The 16,946-nt window shown below is 40.7% G+C and overlaps 1 protein-coding gene across 1 annotated transcript; it reads left to right on the top strand.

Moving 5' to 3' along the window:
• Positions 1-5,983: 5,983 nt before the first annotated feature.
• MOBP (myelin-associated oligodendrocyte basic protein) lies at positions 5,984-6,209 on the top strand (the record flags this gene model as incomplete). The annotated part of the gene is made up of 1 exon (XM_010152189.1): positions 5,984-6,209. A coding segment is annotated over one exon (226 nt), but the record flags the coding sequence as incomplete, so codon positions are not given.
• Between the last annotated feature and the right edge of the window lie 10,737 nt (positions 6,210-16,946).

Consider the following 16,946-nt stretch of genomic DNA (forward strand, 5'->3'; position numbering starts at 1 on the left):
GGGTGACAGCAGGACTGGGGAAAAGCCAACCAACCCATTAACTCACTAATGAACCAAACCACCAAGCCACTAACAACTGTGCTAAGGAGCTAGCAAAAAGAAATTAAGGGCCCCCCCCAGGTCACTTCCCTGCCTATTCGCTGCACATGACATACCATGGAATGAAATACTCCTAAGACCAGCCTGGGCCAGCTGTCTGAACTATGAAGAAAATTAACTCTTTTCTGCCTGAAACCAGCACAGGATGTTAAGTTTCCTTCGAATAGAGCAGAGACCTTAATTAATCTTCCACATGAGGCAAACGTTTCAACACTGATCTGTTGGAGAAAAAATGGTATGGAAGCTCTGCCACCCTAATCACTGGGTGGATCAAGCCAACTGTCAGGTTTCCACTAGGATCTGTTCTCCTTGTTATATGGAAAACAGGTGGGTTTTCTTAGCTTTATGTTGTAATAGAACTAACCATGGCCTTCAGTCCTGCTGTTTTATGAGCTCCCTTCCATTGCTGCCTGCAGCGGAGAGCCTTGGAGTTCCATCATCCTGGCCTTGCACCTGTAGCAATGACTTTTTTTTGATCTGTTTCTCAAACACATTGTAGGCTTCTTTCCAGCTTTTTTTTTTTTTTTAAACCTCACAGTTTTATCTTACCATGGCAAGTTGCCAACATGTATATTACTGTTGACTCTGCAGTCTGAGGTTATAGCTCCACCTGCCCCCAGCCCTTGAATATGTAATCACAGTAATGCCTCTTCGGGAAGTGTACAGGGCCACTAGGATGTTTCACTTAATAAAATATAGAATAATTACAGACATGAGCTTTGTGAATATCAAACAGTTCAGAAACAAGCATCCTTTTATCACCCTGCCAGTTTAAAAAAAAAAAAAGTTTTTATATAAGGGGGTTTGGGGAAAAAAAAAGGCAGAAAGCCTTCTCAAACAAGCTTGTACTTCTGTATTCAGGTGTATTTATATACAATAACCAGTTGCTTTAATGAAATATAAAGACAAACAGCATTGGTCAGCCAATGTTGAAGAATTATGTTTGAACCTGGCAGCCTGTTTTTGAAGCTGAAGCCATTGCAATCGCACTGGGAAAAAGCCTGAGTCCGGTTGAAGCCCATCAGAATAGGCTTATCCAGACCACAGAGCATTCAGTACTAGTCCTGCACCAAATACGTCTTATCCTACTTGCTATTAGGTATAGGTAGGAACTCAATTAGCTGTATACTGTACAAGTGACTTGAAGCAGAATTTATCTAGGTAAGGCAATCAAGTCTTGTGGTTAAAAAGGTTTGAGGGTCATTTGCTATGAATATTTGTAAATATGTTACATACAGTAATACAGCAGTGGAGGGGAATATATGGGCAGTAAATGAAAGATGCTGTAAAGGTGTTCTATATATATATTTATATTTATCCATATATTTAGATCAGGCAGGTTTATTATTGTCATTGTGACTTTTACTGTTATCGCTATTGTACAGAAGATAAACCAAAGCATGTAAAAAGCCAGTGACTTTGGACAAATCACTGTAAATCAGAGGCAGTGAAGAGTAAGGAAAACTGTCCTGTAGCTTCATTTTGCCAGTTTTTGTCCTGCATTTACGAGCCTGAAGCAGCGTTATTTGTAGAAACATAAAGGTCTGCCAGTTCGTAGAGCCCAAAGATGGCTTCTAAAGAAGGTGTTTCAGAGAGGCTCTTGCCCAGCTGTTGAAGAGCAGTCATGGGATGGGGCATGTTGGATGTCTGCACAACTCACCAGCCATATCAGCAGTGTGCTCCCTTGCAACATGCTGTGCAGTACCTGTCTGCAGCGTGATACCTAACCTACCGTATCATTTGTAAACCACTGTACAAACCAGCAAAACAGAATATCAGTTAAAATCCTCTAAGATACTAAGAAGAAATAAACTCTGACAATAAAAGCTATTTAAATTAAAAAAAAAAGAAAAAACCAAAACCAACCCAACCCACTATTCACCCTCAGAATATAATAGCAAAACCTATATCCAAAGCATTATGCTAGAAAGTATTCCTAACCTGACTTTGTGTGTGATTACATGCCAGGAGCCTTATCACCCAAAGCATTGAATGAAATTAATTGCATATTCATTATGCAAACTGTTGCAGATTAATTGATACAAGCCTCTGGAAAAATCTAAATATGCATCTGTATATTTTAGAACTTGTAGTTCAGTAAAATGTTCTTTAACAGAATTGTCTTGGTGACAGATGTGGTGGGTATCTATTGAGTATTCTTTGCTTCTTTTGTATTTAGAGCCAACTGGTGAAACGCAGCTACTCAAAAAAGAAAATTAAATCCAAAGTTAGATTCATTCAAACAGCAGGAGTTCTCTTCTCTGCAGATCCTTACTACTATGTTACACGTAACCGTAACAGCTGAGCACCGTCAGTTGTCACTTCAGTGATGTGAATAAATTCTGCCATTTATGGTTCCCAATCTTCCATCCTTTCCCAAAAAGGGTTTTTTTTTTTTTTTTGTGCAGAGTCTTTTTTTGTTGCTTGTTTTATTTGCACACGTATTATATATATCCACCTGTGAATACATTGCGTTCCTTCCTCGGGGAAGTAATTCTGGGGAAGTCAGTGCACACGAGTGCACACACATTCTCCCTTTTCTCTGTCCCGTCCCCCTCACCTGGGTTTTGTTGAGAGAAACGGTGTTCCGCAGGGAGGGAGGGGGCATGTTTGCAATGGCTGCGTGGTTCAACCTGCCTCTTAGAAAAAGTCAGCTCCTGCACAGGTGGCTGTCAGCGTTTTGGAACTGAATTTCACTGCATGAGAGGATCAGTGTTGCTGACTGCGCTCCTTTCCTTAGATCACTGTAACAGTCTGCTTGCACTATTTGAACATCCTGAAGGTAAAGTATGAGACTTTCAAACTCAGGATGCCTTGGAATTCAACTCGTACCTCCTGAATTCCAGTGCTCCAAATTTTCTCAGCCTATTGAGATTGGAGCTCACATTAATCATCCTGCTCGCAGGAATCATCCAGCTAGAGTCATGTGCACGTGAGGTTTTCTCAGCATTGCTGGGAGTAAACTACAGCCTACTTTTTCCTTTGACTATGTAACTTTCTTCAAATCAGGCAGATTGAGTTGCCTGCCAGTTGAGAGTTGTGCAGCACTTTGCCTTCATATGAAATCCATGTTTCACTTCCAAGGAAGAGTGTGGAGGGCAGCCTTTTGGTTTCAGCTGACAAGTCCTGTTGACAGTCCCTTTTGCTATTTGACTTCGGATAGAAACTACAATAGTCTTTGGCAGGTGGTACGTGAGGGCCTTAATTTGTTACAGCCGTCAGAGGGATGCGCATTGTTTTCTTTTCTGTTCTGCCTGGTTTCCTGTGGAAATTAGTTTTTTTCTGTCATGCTCGCTCTCTCTGCCAGCCTGTCCAACCCTATCCTATTGACTTTTTGAATCCGTCGGCCAATTTTAGTCCTATTTAACAGTGAGGCAGATGCTTTAATGATGTTAAAGTTCTACCCCTGTAATGAATGTTGGCAGCCAGATAGAGGAGAGAGATGTAATTAATGCCTGCAGTGATGAAAAGGCTTCAGTGTGTGCTCAGCTTTTTCTAGGTATCAGACTTTATTAGCTCTGTTGTGAACAACACAGCCTGTTTTTATCTTATGTGAGCATTGTTGTAGTGCTTTAATAGTTGGCTTTGCTTCCGTGGTTTATCTTGCTATCATGCGTAAAAGCTATAATGAGAGTTCAAAATGCCATTGAGCATGTCAGTGTTGAGTGTGCTGTCTGATACTACCAAATATCAGTGTTACTAATTCTGGGAGATAATAGAGCTGTGTGAGGACAAAAATGTCTTCTTTCACTGCTCCCCCTGACCTCGACTCCTTAGCTGTTCTCATGTTACAGGGAGGTCAGTGTCTGCTGCCTGGCATCTCCAGCCTGGAGCAAAGATTCCAGTATCTTGGGCTGCTGATACTCTTCTGTGCCAGAAATCTTCCTCGAATCATACAGCCCTTGCCTTCCCCAGCTTCTCTTCCTGGGACCCGGGGTTCCCACCTGACCTCCTGTGCAGGAGCCTTGCTCTGTCTGGCTTCATTGCTGCAGAGCAGGATGCATGCTGTGGGTTGGGGAGCGACATGGGGAATGGTTCACTGCCTCTCCTCTTCCCCTAGAAAGATTATCCATGTGGTACCGTGGTAGGAGGGAGGAATGGAGATAAGACAAACTAGTCTAACAATTCCATTTAATCTGTGGGATCCCTCAGTTTACATGAAGCGAGTTTGACTTGCATAATTCAGACATTTCCTCTCTTACATGATAATATTTTACCTTTTTCTCCTTTAATATTCTGTAAAAATATGGGAAAGCAAGTAAGTTTTGCCATCTGGAGAAAAATTGTAGAGAAAGTGTTGTGGGGTTTTTTTTTGTTGTTTTTGTTTTGTTTGTTTGTTTGTTTACTTGAAACTCCAAAGAATACTTTCTTGGGTTTGAGCAACAGGTCTAAGAGAGCCAAATCTTTGTTCTGGGGGCAAACAGCAGAAACATACATTGTTTTGAAGTTTTAAATTTATAAAAGGTGTGTAGCTGCAATATGGTTAAATGTAATGTATGTGCAAGTCCAAAAAATACAATGCCCGAGATCACTGCCTTAGTTGCCTTTTAGCCTTGAGGTTTAGAATTGACCTGTCAGACTTTCATAAAATAAGCTGCTTTTATTTTGGGTTATGAATCTGAGGCAGTAATATGGCAAATAAGATGATGTGTAGCCCAGTAATGTGAGTCTTTTTAGCATTCTAGGCTTGGCTCATAATGATGCTATTAGACGATCTTGATTGAGTTCCTGCATAAGTATGCAATGAGTGTATTCTTCTTTTTCTGTACCCAGATACTTAAGCATTAATTTAAGTGCAAGCCAGCATGTCAAGACACTGTCTTCCTGCAACTTAGTCTCTCTCTTGTAGTACCTTTACATGTTGTTTAAACTTGTATGTTACTCTAGTCTTATAAGGGGTGCTTATCAGCAATTGGAAATAGTCAGGTAGCCAACATTAATTCTGAGAAATTACAAGAATCAGTATATGTATGTGCACACTGTTCTATAAGCTTTTATTTAACACTGTTTTCATGAACCCTGATTTTTGTTTTCTCTTAATGTATATCCTAGTTGTATATGCCAGAAACTGTATGATGAATTTGCAGACTTGTCTACTTACACAACTGTTCCTTCTGGATGTTTTTATTACTCATACTGTGGAATATATTGCCTAATTTGTAAAATATCAAAACCACTGTAAAATGGGAGACAGCAAATTATTGAATACCAGACACACAATTTATTTTATTTAATAAATGAGCTCTTCTACTGGAATACAGAAAACTTTAGGGGTCTGCAAACACTTTCATGAATAATTGGCAGTTGACTTAGAATTGGTCCCAACTACTAAAACACTCAAATGTCTCTGAAATGAAGTATGTGATTAACCTCCCTTGACAAATTGGAGCGATTATGAATAATATGGCAAGTCAGAACAAAGCAAACTTAGCACTTTTATTTCCAAAAGTGTTGATCGGTAGGATTTTTTTTATTACTGTGCACTAAGCCATTTGACTTTCATAGGCAGATTTTTTGATTTGTAACGTGTTCTGAAACCAGCCCCAAATTCTCACATGCCACTGTGACTTTGCACAGCTGGACGACCTGGAGCAGTAGCCTGGCTCTCCTGAGGGTTATCTCGCTGGGGCTGAGGGAAGGGATATTGTTTGCCCTAGCTCATGGCTCACAGAGTTTAAATGGATGAGCCATGGGTGACTCCAGGGAATATATGAGTTTTCCTTCCCGGTTCTGGATTTAGAATGTGCATTCTGGTATTTATTTCACACCTGCAAAAATTATTTGAACAGTATAGCATGACGATGTGGAAAGAGGTGAAAGGCAAAGGGGACATTTCCCATTGAAATTTTGTCTATTTTTTTTGTTCTTTTGCTTTCTGTTCTAGTGAATTGAAGCAGAAGTTGGATGAAGAGGGTAGCAAGTGCAGCATCCTTTCCAAGCAGCACAAGTTCAACGACCACTGCTGTATTCGCTGCTGTTCCCCTTTCACGTTTCTTATCAACAGCAAGCGACAGTGCCAAGACTGCAAGTACAACATCTGCAAGAGCTGCAGTTCTTACCAGAAGAAGGAGAAGGCTTGGATTTGCAGCGTCTGCCAGCAAGCAAGGTAGTCTTGTTCAGCAACCTGAGTCAAGCAGCCATGGCCTGACCTGAGCTTTTCCTTGTATTTGTCAATGGTTAACACTGGCGGGATAGGACATGAAGTACCTGTTTATGTAGGGGTTGATTTGTTCCTGAGGTGTGACGTGCCTTTTTTCTTGTAGAGGTTAATTTGTTCTGAGAGCGTTTGGTTATCTGTTGCATTTTCCAGGCTTGCTTAGCTGGACTGATGAGTCAGCAAGCAGTAATTGGACTTAGCTTGAGCAGGCCTGGGATCTCCTGAAATGCCTAGGTTACTAATGGAACCTGAGCGCAGATGGTGGTAAGGCAGTTAATCATTTTGCAGCAAATCCCACTGATGGGTGGGGAGTGGAAGGAAGGATATTGGTGAATAGATCATCCAGCTGTGACTGTGTACTGAAGTGCTTTTCTAAATGCCAGCTTATTGGTAGGGATGCTTTGGGCTTAATTTGGCAAATAACCAGAGAAAATAGCAGTGCAACCTTTTATAATTCTTAACATCTGTTAAGAAAATGCTGCCAGGCTTCTATTTGCAGAGGGTATCAGGGATTTACTATTTCACCCTTTTGAGGCTAACCGAGATGCAGCATTTAAAGGTAGCACCAGAAAAACAAAGTAAATTCAAGCCAACTCGTGACCACAGCAAAGGAGCCATTTCTTGGATGGTGACTGTGATAGTCCTTCTTGTCTGCATTGCAGGCCAGGTTCCAAAACCAGCCTTAGCTGGGGTGCCGTGGCACTAACCACAGCCTTTTTACTCAGATAAGAAGGGTGAGTGAAGTAACTCGATTCCTCATAGTTTAATTTTGAATGTTGACGACTAAAGCAGCTGAGACATGTGACAAAGATGTCTGCTTATTCTTCACCTTTCCCTTTCGTGGAGAGCACAGGATGAAGGCAAGAGCTGAGTCCCTTTCTAATCCTGTGTGATATTCCTGTGCTCACCAGACTTACTGCTCCCACTTGGCTCCCATCAACACCCACTTGAAATTTAAGCTTTCACATAGTATCTGCGAATGAACGGTGTGCACCCTTTGACACAGGGCCTTTAAATCATAGGGATACCAGATAGAGGATGCTGCCTTTCCAAATGCCGGCCTTTGAACCCAAAGGAGGCTGTATTCACCAGGGCACCTGCTTCTTCTCTGCCTTTTAGCTTGGAAAACCTGCACACACACCCTTTTCCGTCAGTGAGGAGGCAGAAGAAGGACGTGAGTCTCTTTTCCAGCAACACAGAGAGCTTTGGAGCCAGTGCTTGTTCCTACTTCAGTCACTCAACCATTTCATATTATACTTCTTTCTTCCACTTCCCCTGCGTTCACCCATACGGGCGGCAGAACAGGCATCCCCAAGTTTGTGGATGTTGATGAACTCTACTTAAAATAGTTTTGCTGACTCCACAAAAAAAAAAGTCTCAGAAGAATTTAATTCCAGAAGAAAAATCTGTAGCTGTATTATAGAAAGGCTATTTCTGACCCTTGAAGTCATTGTTTTTCCCACAATCCTCTACATCCCTCAGAGTCACCCACCTGTAACTCAGTTATAAACATTTTCTTTATTTATGAGACCTGAGACACAGCCTGAGTTATTTTTCAGTGAATAAATTAACTAACGCTGCTGCTAATCATTTTATGATCTGATTTATTGATTGGACTGTGCGACTTACAAATGCCTGTAGGGGAAGCAGGGACTGGCATTCCTCAGGAGATGCTGAGGTGTCTCAGTTTGGTGGGGGTTGATTTTTTTGTTTTTGGGGGTGGTGGGTTTTTTTTTTTTTTCACTATCATTCAGTATTGCTTCCAGGGATAAACACAGGGGAAAACACCACAGTTTGAGTTCCTGTTGCTTATCGCTTGAATGGAGCATGGACTGTGCTCTCTCGCCCATTCCCCTGCTCCTGATGTCTGTTACGTTTTCCTTTAATAAAACAGTACAAGTAGTGGAGGTGGTTCTTGGTTTAGCTTCTGCTTGGCTGCACACATTGCTGCACAATAGATAGTGAGCTAAAAATATCTGAGGACTGCATTTTCACACTGTTCATCTTTTTCCCTCCCCCTCCCTATATATTTTTTGCTTAATTCGACAAGAGTTAACATTGTAATTCTTTTCTTTGTTGAAAGACCCTAGACAAACTGGAAAAGTACAAATGTGTATAGTTCAGACTTGTATAATAATCTGTTTGTGCTCTTCAGCTCTGCTCTAGAGCAGTGTTCAAATAATCCTGGGGTTTAGGTCTAGTTTATATCCAGTGTATGTCAACCAGTTCTCTGATGTCAGCAGCAGTTTCTTGCCGAACAATAGGCTATAAAGCATTCTCACCCAAAATTGTTTTTGTGGAGATGGTTCACCTTATATATTAGAGCTTGAGGCTTAGGTGAATTACTTGGAAGATACATCTTGTTTATCTGCATGTGTGAAAATTCTGAAAAGTTCCTGTATGATGTGGGAATCTGAACCAATGACTTGGGGATGGTTAAAATTTTTTTGGAAAGCAGATCATTGTATAAACATCCCTTTGGTTCAGATTTAAAACCCTTCTAGGAGCTGTACCGTCGTCTTTAGACTATTTAGTTTCCAATTATCTTCCCACAGAAGGGGGATGTCAACTTTCGCAGGTTGTAAATAGTCTCCTGGTAGATTCCTGAACCGAGGTGATCTTGACACTGAAGAAAATCTGCCTGTTGAGTTAGTCTCTCAAGGCATAAGCCTAGTGGAGATAACAAGCTTCCACAAAACAGGTTACATCTTCCAAGGAAAAGATCCACACTAACATTTAGCAGAGAGCAAATATGCAACTCAGGATTTGAAAAACAGAACGCTTGTAGGAAATGGGGCCAAAAAGTTAGTCTCTGCTTCTTCCAGTAGTAGAAAACACATCAATAAAGCCAAGAAAATGTTGGTGTTTGAACTCCTTTAAAGCACATCTCCTGTTACAATGCATCTTTTAAAAGTTAGAAGATTCAGCTCAGTGTAGAATCTCAGTGCTCAGAAATGTCTTTACAGCAATGCCTGTGTAGATCTTGTGAGGAAGTGGAGAACCTTCCTTCAGTGTCCTGATTTTCCATATTTAGCACACATTCTCGTAATTTATTTTGGTTTAGTATTATTTCTGGATCTTGTTATTAAATTCTAGGCTTGAGGGTTTTTTCTCTCATATATGCATTTTCTTAATTTTTAAGGATGTTATAATAAAATTATGTGTTATTAATTTCAAGTTTTCAATTTGTGTATAGTGCATTTTCGATTCTTCCAAAGCTTTGCACAATGTCTCCTTGTTAGACACCCATCAGACAATCTGTTTAGGCAGCTTGCTGAGTTCTGTACCTCTTAAGTCCTCCTGACTAAGTAGATTCCAGGCACAGCTGCTTTGCCCTCTGGATTGGTGCCAGATGGGGGAATCTTTGCTCATTTATGAGAAACAGGGCATGCTTTCCATTTTTCTGAGATCACTTTTCTTTTCCAATGCTCAAGGAACCATACCGCAGAACATCTTGCTAGTGATACTCTGCTTTCCAGTTTAACACTTGTACTAAAAAAAAAATATTAGTATAAGCCATTAAAATGCATATTTTTGTAGGTTTCCTAAACCAGTCAATTGTGCCTGTGGGCTGTAGGATGAGTATGTACAGTCCCCATCCAAAATTAAGCACACAAACATCTGGCTGTCCACCTCAGCTTTTCATAACTATGGTGCATGCATCCCCCTGCGTTCTTGGTCTCCTTTTTCTGGTCTTCTCATCTCCATATCAAAAGATTTTTGTCTCTGTTGTGAGTGGGAGCATGGACACCTAATCCCTTCATGCCTTCGCATCCATCTGCTGTGTGACTTGTTCTCAAAAACCTCGCTCTGAGGATGCTCTTGTTTAGCACCCTTGAGCCAGGCTAAGATTAAGGGAGCATCACGGGGTCTGCACAAAGTCATTATTCTGCTTCGTAAGAGCTACCTCGTTGTTGATGGTCCTTTGCCAAGCACTGCTCCTTTTCTCCTTATTGATGTTAACTAAGGAAAACCACAGCCGTGCTGCCTACACAAGGACTTTGTGCAAGCAAAGTAGTGTTCTGAGTGGCTCAAATTTGGTACCAAAAATTGTCACATTAATTGTCTGCAGCATGAATTTAGTTGAATGTTTAAGCTCTTTTTTTTGTTTGTTTGTTTTCATACTCTCAATTTGACTGCTGCTTTAAATAAAAGGAAGCAAGAGAGTATAATTTATCTTCATAGACTTTCCATCCAGAGTTACTTTTGAATGTTCTTTACATTTTCCTTCGAGTTTGTTGTGGGGCCCATTTGACAGGTAGAGTTCTAACTAGACTCTAACAGTTTGCATCGGTAGCAAATGTAATTGTCTTACTAGAACTTGAAAATTGATTAGATATGCATTTTTAATGTACATTACAGTGAGACTTGAGGAAAATTTATTAAGGTCTGGTCTACCTGCTGTGCCCAGTACATTTGTCTCTGACTAGCATGTATTGGAATTCATGCAAATGTAAAAATGGAGCAGTGCTTCTGATAACATGAAAATTGCAACAGAAAATAAAAATCTAAGTTCAGTGGGCAAAACACCTTTCAAATAGACTGGAGCTTTGCCAGCCCTAGGACCAACCCTACATAAAATCTTTATATTTGAGATGGTTTAATTTGGAGGGGCCCATTCACCATAATGTGCTTTAACGTCAGCAGAACGGAGCATATTTTTGTGGAGACATGACAAAGATGATGGTAGATATGATTTTAGCCTGTCAAAGGATACATCTCTTCTGCTTAGCTGATGCAGGTTTCAGTGCAAAACACTTTACAGTCTGTACAGGGGAAAACAACTCACTAAAATTTGGCAAGACCTTGGGATGGTACCTGAGAAAAAGAAGCACTCCTAGTTAATAACTGAACCTTGTATTTGTTTGTTGATGCATTTGGCTGTAACAAAACAGTTGGTTTCAGGACTTAGTTGTGGAAAGCTGTGGAATGCTGCTTAGCAATCTTGTTTTGCTTTCAAACAGGCTAAACCATCTGGTAAAGGAAACCGAAATATCTTTTAGGTAGTCTGCCTTGGCCACAGCTTGACAGTTTTGCCTGTATTTTTTGTGAGTTGTGTATTTCTGCTGTCTGAGGTCTTTGTCTGACATTAGAGAGAACTTCTACAGAACTTGGAAGCTGTGACTTTGTCATGTAAATGTCAGGAAATGTGTTTTTCCTTCTGAGATAGAATTGTATAGGCACATTCACTTGCTGTGTGGTATATCAGAAAACGTGAAGTTTTAGCTCTGCCATGTGCATGTTGTTTTCACTGGGCCGATATGGGTCTTGTTAATTTTAAGTCCTCTGAATGATCTCATTCATACTGTACTTAAAGGATTTAATAATTTTAAACAAATAGCAGTGAAAATTACTTTCCTCAGCTGTATGTACTCATAGAAATTGATGCGATTCCTTCCAAAAATGCCTGTTGCTCTGTTCCAGTTTTCTTCCTCCTTCTTCTCCCACCACACTCTCTTTGTTTTGTATACTGTCTCTTACCATACTTTAGCATCACAGTGGATTGCAGACACCATATCCTCTTGCTTACAGGACCCATGAAGAACAAGGGCAGTAGCTCGGATTTTGCACAAGAGCCAGGAACAGTCCTTGGTTTATTCAGTTGTTCGCTAGATGGAGGAGAAGAGACAGAAATGTGAAAACTGGTTGCTTTGGCAGGTTGATCTCTGCTGGGTTTTTTGCTATCCTTATCTGTCTTAATTATTTCTGAAGTATGCACTGTGAAGAATTTCAATTCTGCTAGACAGAATGAAACCATACTTGCATAACATACAGCAGACTGCAGTGCTGCACTCAGCTTTAAGAAAAATGTCTAAAAATGGAATTGAAGAGGAGAGTAGAAAGAGGTCTGTTAAAACAGCTAAATACCAAGTGCTAATTAGGTGATCTTTTCTGGCTTAAAGTGGCTTCAGAAGTGAGCACATGACTGAGTGCCTGGAGGACCTTACCTGTGTTTTCAGAGCTCTGGATTCCAGTCCTGGCTGTTCACTGATTGTCAAGTGACCTTGAGGAAGTTTCCATGTCTCAGGTTTCCCCATGTGTAGAATGGATTTAATGACGCCGAGCTCTTGGAGGTCAGCGGTTGAAAAGTTAAGTGCTATGGTTGTAAAGTGCTAAGTATTATTAATGTACTGCTGTTATAGAAGGGTTGCTGCAGTCAGCATGGTTAAAACCTTTGCTTTGTGTGTTGCAGTGGCACAGAAAAGTAAGTGCTGGGAATCTTGTAGGAAATGAATGGGGATGGGGCATCACAGGTTTATTTTCAATGTTAATGTGTAAATGCTTGCTTGTGTTGCCCCATGTACCTTCAGCAAGTCATGGTAGGAGAAGTTATCAAACACTTTCCCTAGTAGGAATAAATTATGTAAATAGCGGGTAAAAATATTGGGACTGCTGAACTGGGAGGAGGGGAATATGAAAGGATGTAATACAATTTTTCCATCTAATAAGCAGTGTAACAATTATAGATTGCACTTCTTTAGCCTTTCAGTTGTGCAAAAGCCAAGGGAGTTTCAGTGAAGATGACAAATTGAAAGCTAATTAAAAAAATACACTGGATTCTCCAAGTGTGAGTACTTAAGTGGCAAGTAAGAATGTCACCCCTTAGAGTAGCTAAGACGGGAAATCTGAAGTATTGAGCAGAGTTTAGGGAAGAATCTCCCTTGTGTCAGTTCTGCAACTGGGACTTCATGTGCACTGTACTCTGTCACTGACTGCTGTCGCAGGAGCAGACTTGGAGGGCTGTGGGCCATCACAGCCCCTACGTTGGGTTGGTGGCAGTCAGGGAAGATGTAGGGTTTGTGGTGGTCAAGCAGGGGAGAACGAGAGATTTGAGGGCTCATATTTACAAGTATGTGAAGTAGTAAAGGATTGCAAGCGAAGATGTTCCTCCAAGGATGAGGGGGAAAAGAAAGTTACATCTTGTCAAAAACCAGGCTGTCATTCTGACTCCTGGGTGGTTGGCTCAATAATGCTTGTACCTCTCTTCATTTTTCAGGATAATGTCAGATTTATGTATCCCTCAATAATACAGTGATTCTGCCTAAAGCAAGTCCACTCCAACTAATTCTTGATATCAGTGGTATTACTGACCTTATTTTTAAAATGTACCAGATGTTTCATCTGCTCTCTTTTTTGCCTGGAGAAGAAAGTGATTCATTCCTTTCGTACTGCTTTGCTGATGATTTGATATTTTCACACGCTTGTAAGTTGAGGAGTTTGTTCCTGGGACCGATACAGCCTAAGGAGGGTGATCATTCCTGTGTGTTGTGATCGGGTTTCTTGGTTGATAGAGGGGATGAGGTTTGCCTGTCTGACAACGACTCTCCTACAGAAGACTGAGAAGTAAATGGAGGCAGCCATTAGGACTGATGATAATAAACTCGACATGTCTGGGCAGTTTTGGAATCTAATAAACCCCTTTGATTATCTTATGCATAGTCCTGTTTTTCTTTCCATCTGGTGCTGCTGCATGCTTTTGGGTGACCCTTGGTGGGTTTTTTTTCTCTGATCCCCTGCAGAAAGTCACAAGCTACCTCTTTTTGGTTTTCTGAGGAGGGAGAGCATTTTGACCATGTTCTATATTAACATTAGATGAAATGCAGGAAACTCTGCTTCAGAGCAGGAACTTTTCAATCAGGCTGAACTGTAACATTTAGGAGTGGGCATTTGCTACCCAGGCATTTCAGCCCCCGCCATCTGCTTCCCAAGCTCATGCAGCAGTGTTGAACTATCTGCTGGCTTTGGAATGAGCTGGGACATCCTTCAGCTCCCATGAGCATCGGCCTTTCCATGTCCTCTTCAGGACCTCTGCGTGTTTATTTGCCCAACAGAGACTGATATCTGATTCTTCTTTTTTCCCTCTGAGCTGCGTTTCTAAAATCCTCTTACCATAATGTTGTTTGGGAAATATTTTTCAAAACATGTTAAACTGGAAAACCTGTTAAACTTTCTTATTTTAAACAACACTGAACTAGTAGTACCCATGAAATTCCCCTTGGAGGAGAGGAAAACTTTAAAGCTCAATCTACAGATTTTTATTTTGAATAGAATCAACTTGTATAAACAGAGTTTTTCACAACTTCTCGTCTAGTTCAGATGTTTGATTTTTTGGGTCAATTCAGAATATCTTTGTATTTTGGTTGCATTACAATTTCTTTTACTTGTCTCTATTAAATGGCACCTATGCTGAGTTAGTTTTTTAAGAGGGAAAATCACATTTCACTTGTTAAAACTTGCTGTGCCCTATTACTCTTTTACCCATCATAAAATGCATGTAATAAAGCAAAAGGTCTTGCTGTGGTTAACACTCTTAGAGTAGCCTTTAAACTGAGCAGAAAAAACTTTCACATAGATGTACCATTGAGTGTTTTTTAATTATCAATAATGAAAGATTGCTAATTGGCTTGATATATGTTTGTTTCAGTATTTGCTGACGCTTCAGGCTTTTTCCTGCTGTATTTGTGCAATCATCAAACTTTGACAAAGTGCAGAAATCAGTCACTTGCTCCGATGCTGACATTGGCTCCCCCAAGAGTGAAATCAGCTTCTGGCCAGTCCTCTGCCAGTTCCAAAGGGACGCTGCTGTGTGCCTGCTCTATGCTTTTTCTGACTGAGAAGTCTGACCGTGAAGGTGCTGCGTTCGTAATGTTTGGTGGGGCCCGCTGTGAATTTGAGGAACTAGACATCAAGAAGGGAGGTCTGTGCAGTGAAGGAAGAGTCTTCTCGCACCTAAGCACCGCGTAGGCTTAGTTCCCATACACTCCCTACAGGGAGAGAAGACTATCTACACCTGTAGTGTATGCCTCTCTCTGTCTGTCATTATAAGCTGTATATAATGACTCTTTCCACAGTCCACAAGTAATTCAGATTGTATTATTTTTATCCCTCTTCCTGTGGATCAAAGACCCTCTGTCTCTCCTCTGTGTTTTTTTTCCTCCAAAAGATTTACCCTGTTAGCCATGAACAGCTACCCAATTATGAGTGGGTACACTTAGAAACATTACAAATGCTGTAGTTAGCACAGGGATTTTTCCTTGGTGGTAAAACTGGAAATCCTCCAGACTTGTAGCCACTACATGTGAACGGCAGTAACAAATGTGTCGTTCCTATAGCTAATGCACTTTGCAGACAGGAATAGTACCCTCTTAATAGGGTCTTGTGTTACCAAAGAAGTTAAAATGAGAATTTAATTTTAATTTTTAAAAAGCTTAACCACATCAATAAATAAGTCCCTCTATGTTCTTACTCTTCAGACCCACCACTTGCATGAAATAGGTAGTGAAGCACTTAGTGCTTAGTATCTTCAATCAGAATCTATGAGATCATCCAAAACATCTATTTCGTTGGGCAGTAACTCCTCCTGCTTCTGTGAGTTGGGGCAAAAGAAAGGTGGAAAAAACAGTTGTCCTGTCTTTCTGCCAAAGACAAGGTTTTCTAAATTTGTGTGCAGAATGAAGTATATGGCTTTCTTGTACTTTTCAGTAGTATCAGATGTTGCCTGCATCTGGTTTTTTTTTTGGTGAATTCTTACTCCAGATAAGCACTGCAGGAGTCTGGCTAGAGATCTAACTACTCTTGTTGCATCTTCCACCCCCCTCAGGATCCAAAATGAGACCCTACATTTGCGGGTCATGAAGTAAGCAATAATGCCTGCCAGAGTCACCTGTACTGGAAGTAGGTTTCATGTGCTTTCCTATCCTAGATCACATCTGCATCTCGTGCTATAGCTGTCCAGGCAAACACCTTTTCATTTTATCTCAGGAGCTAGTAGATAACTCTGGCATTTATTTTGTATCCACAAACAAAACCATGTTAATGTAGGGGGAAGACCACCTATGACCTGAAGCTGTCTTGGCATTTGCATGTCCATTCCTTTCCTGTTGTTGTATCTTTTTTTGCAGAAACAGCTTCAGAAATGAAGATCAAATTTTGACTTAGTGCTTAAATAAAAGCTGCTTAAAACAGAGCACTTTATATTGCAGAAGTTGTGAACTATTTGAAAGTGCTGTTTGATCACAGCAAAAGAAAGCTTCCTATTCATTTTCAGATTAGTGTTGGATTTATAGTGTGCTTGGGAATTACTTTGATAAAATGTTTTCATCAGAAATCTGCTGTAGTAAAAATGGAAGTTCTTTACAAGCACATACTTGGTTTGACTGGGAAGTGATGAGTCCGACCATGAGAATTCTGAAGGAGGAGCCTGTGAGAGATCACAGTTCAGTTGCCTGAAACATGGGAGCTGAAGTTGAAACCTTTCCTCAGGATCATACCAAATACAGCTTTTGCTCTCCCCATAGCTGCCTGCAAATATTTAAAACTCCTATATGTTTCTGGGAATGAGCATGGTATGGTTTTACAGTTTGACTTTTATCTCTTGATTGTTGGATGCCAACAGGGAGTTGATCACGCTTTTCTGAAGCGGTTTCATTAGTCCTGTTGTTCAGGGGCTGTTCTGGGACCAAGCAGTGTTGCTTCCTTGGCTGAACACTTTCACTTTGGGGAAGCAATCTTTGTAAAGTAACGAGGTTGCCTTTGCTGCTGGATCTGTGATATTGCCTGCCCTGATCATTTTAATTTGAAAGCTAATATGCTGTAAAGCTGCTTGTTGTAATTGGGTGAGTGATGTCTCTTAGCAATATGTGGGAGTCAGATGTCCATTCTGGTTCTTTTAGGTGTTGTGGTTTAACTC

This window comes from Eurypyga helias, unplaced genomic scaffold, assembly GCF_000690775.1.
Source record: "Eurypyga helias isolate BGI_N326 unplaced genomic scaffold, ASM69077v1 scaffold7215, whole genome shotgun sequence".
Lineage (NCBI taxonomy): Eukaryota > Metazoa > Chordata > Aves > Eurypygiformes > Eurypygidae > Eurypyga > Eurypyga helias.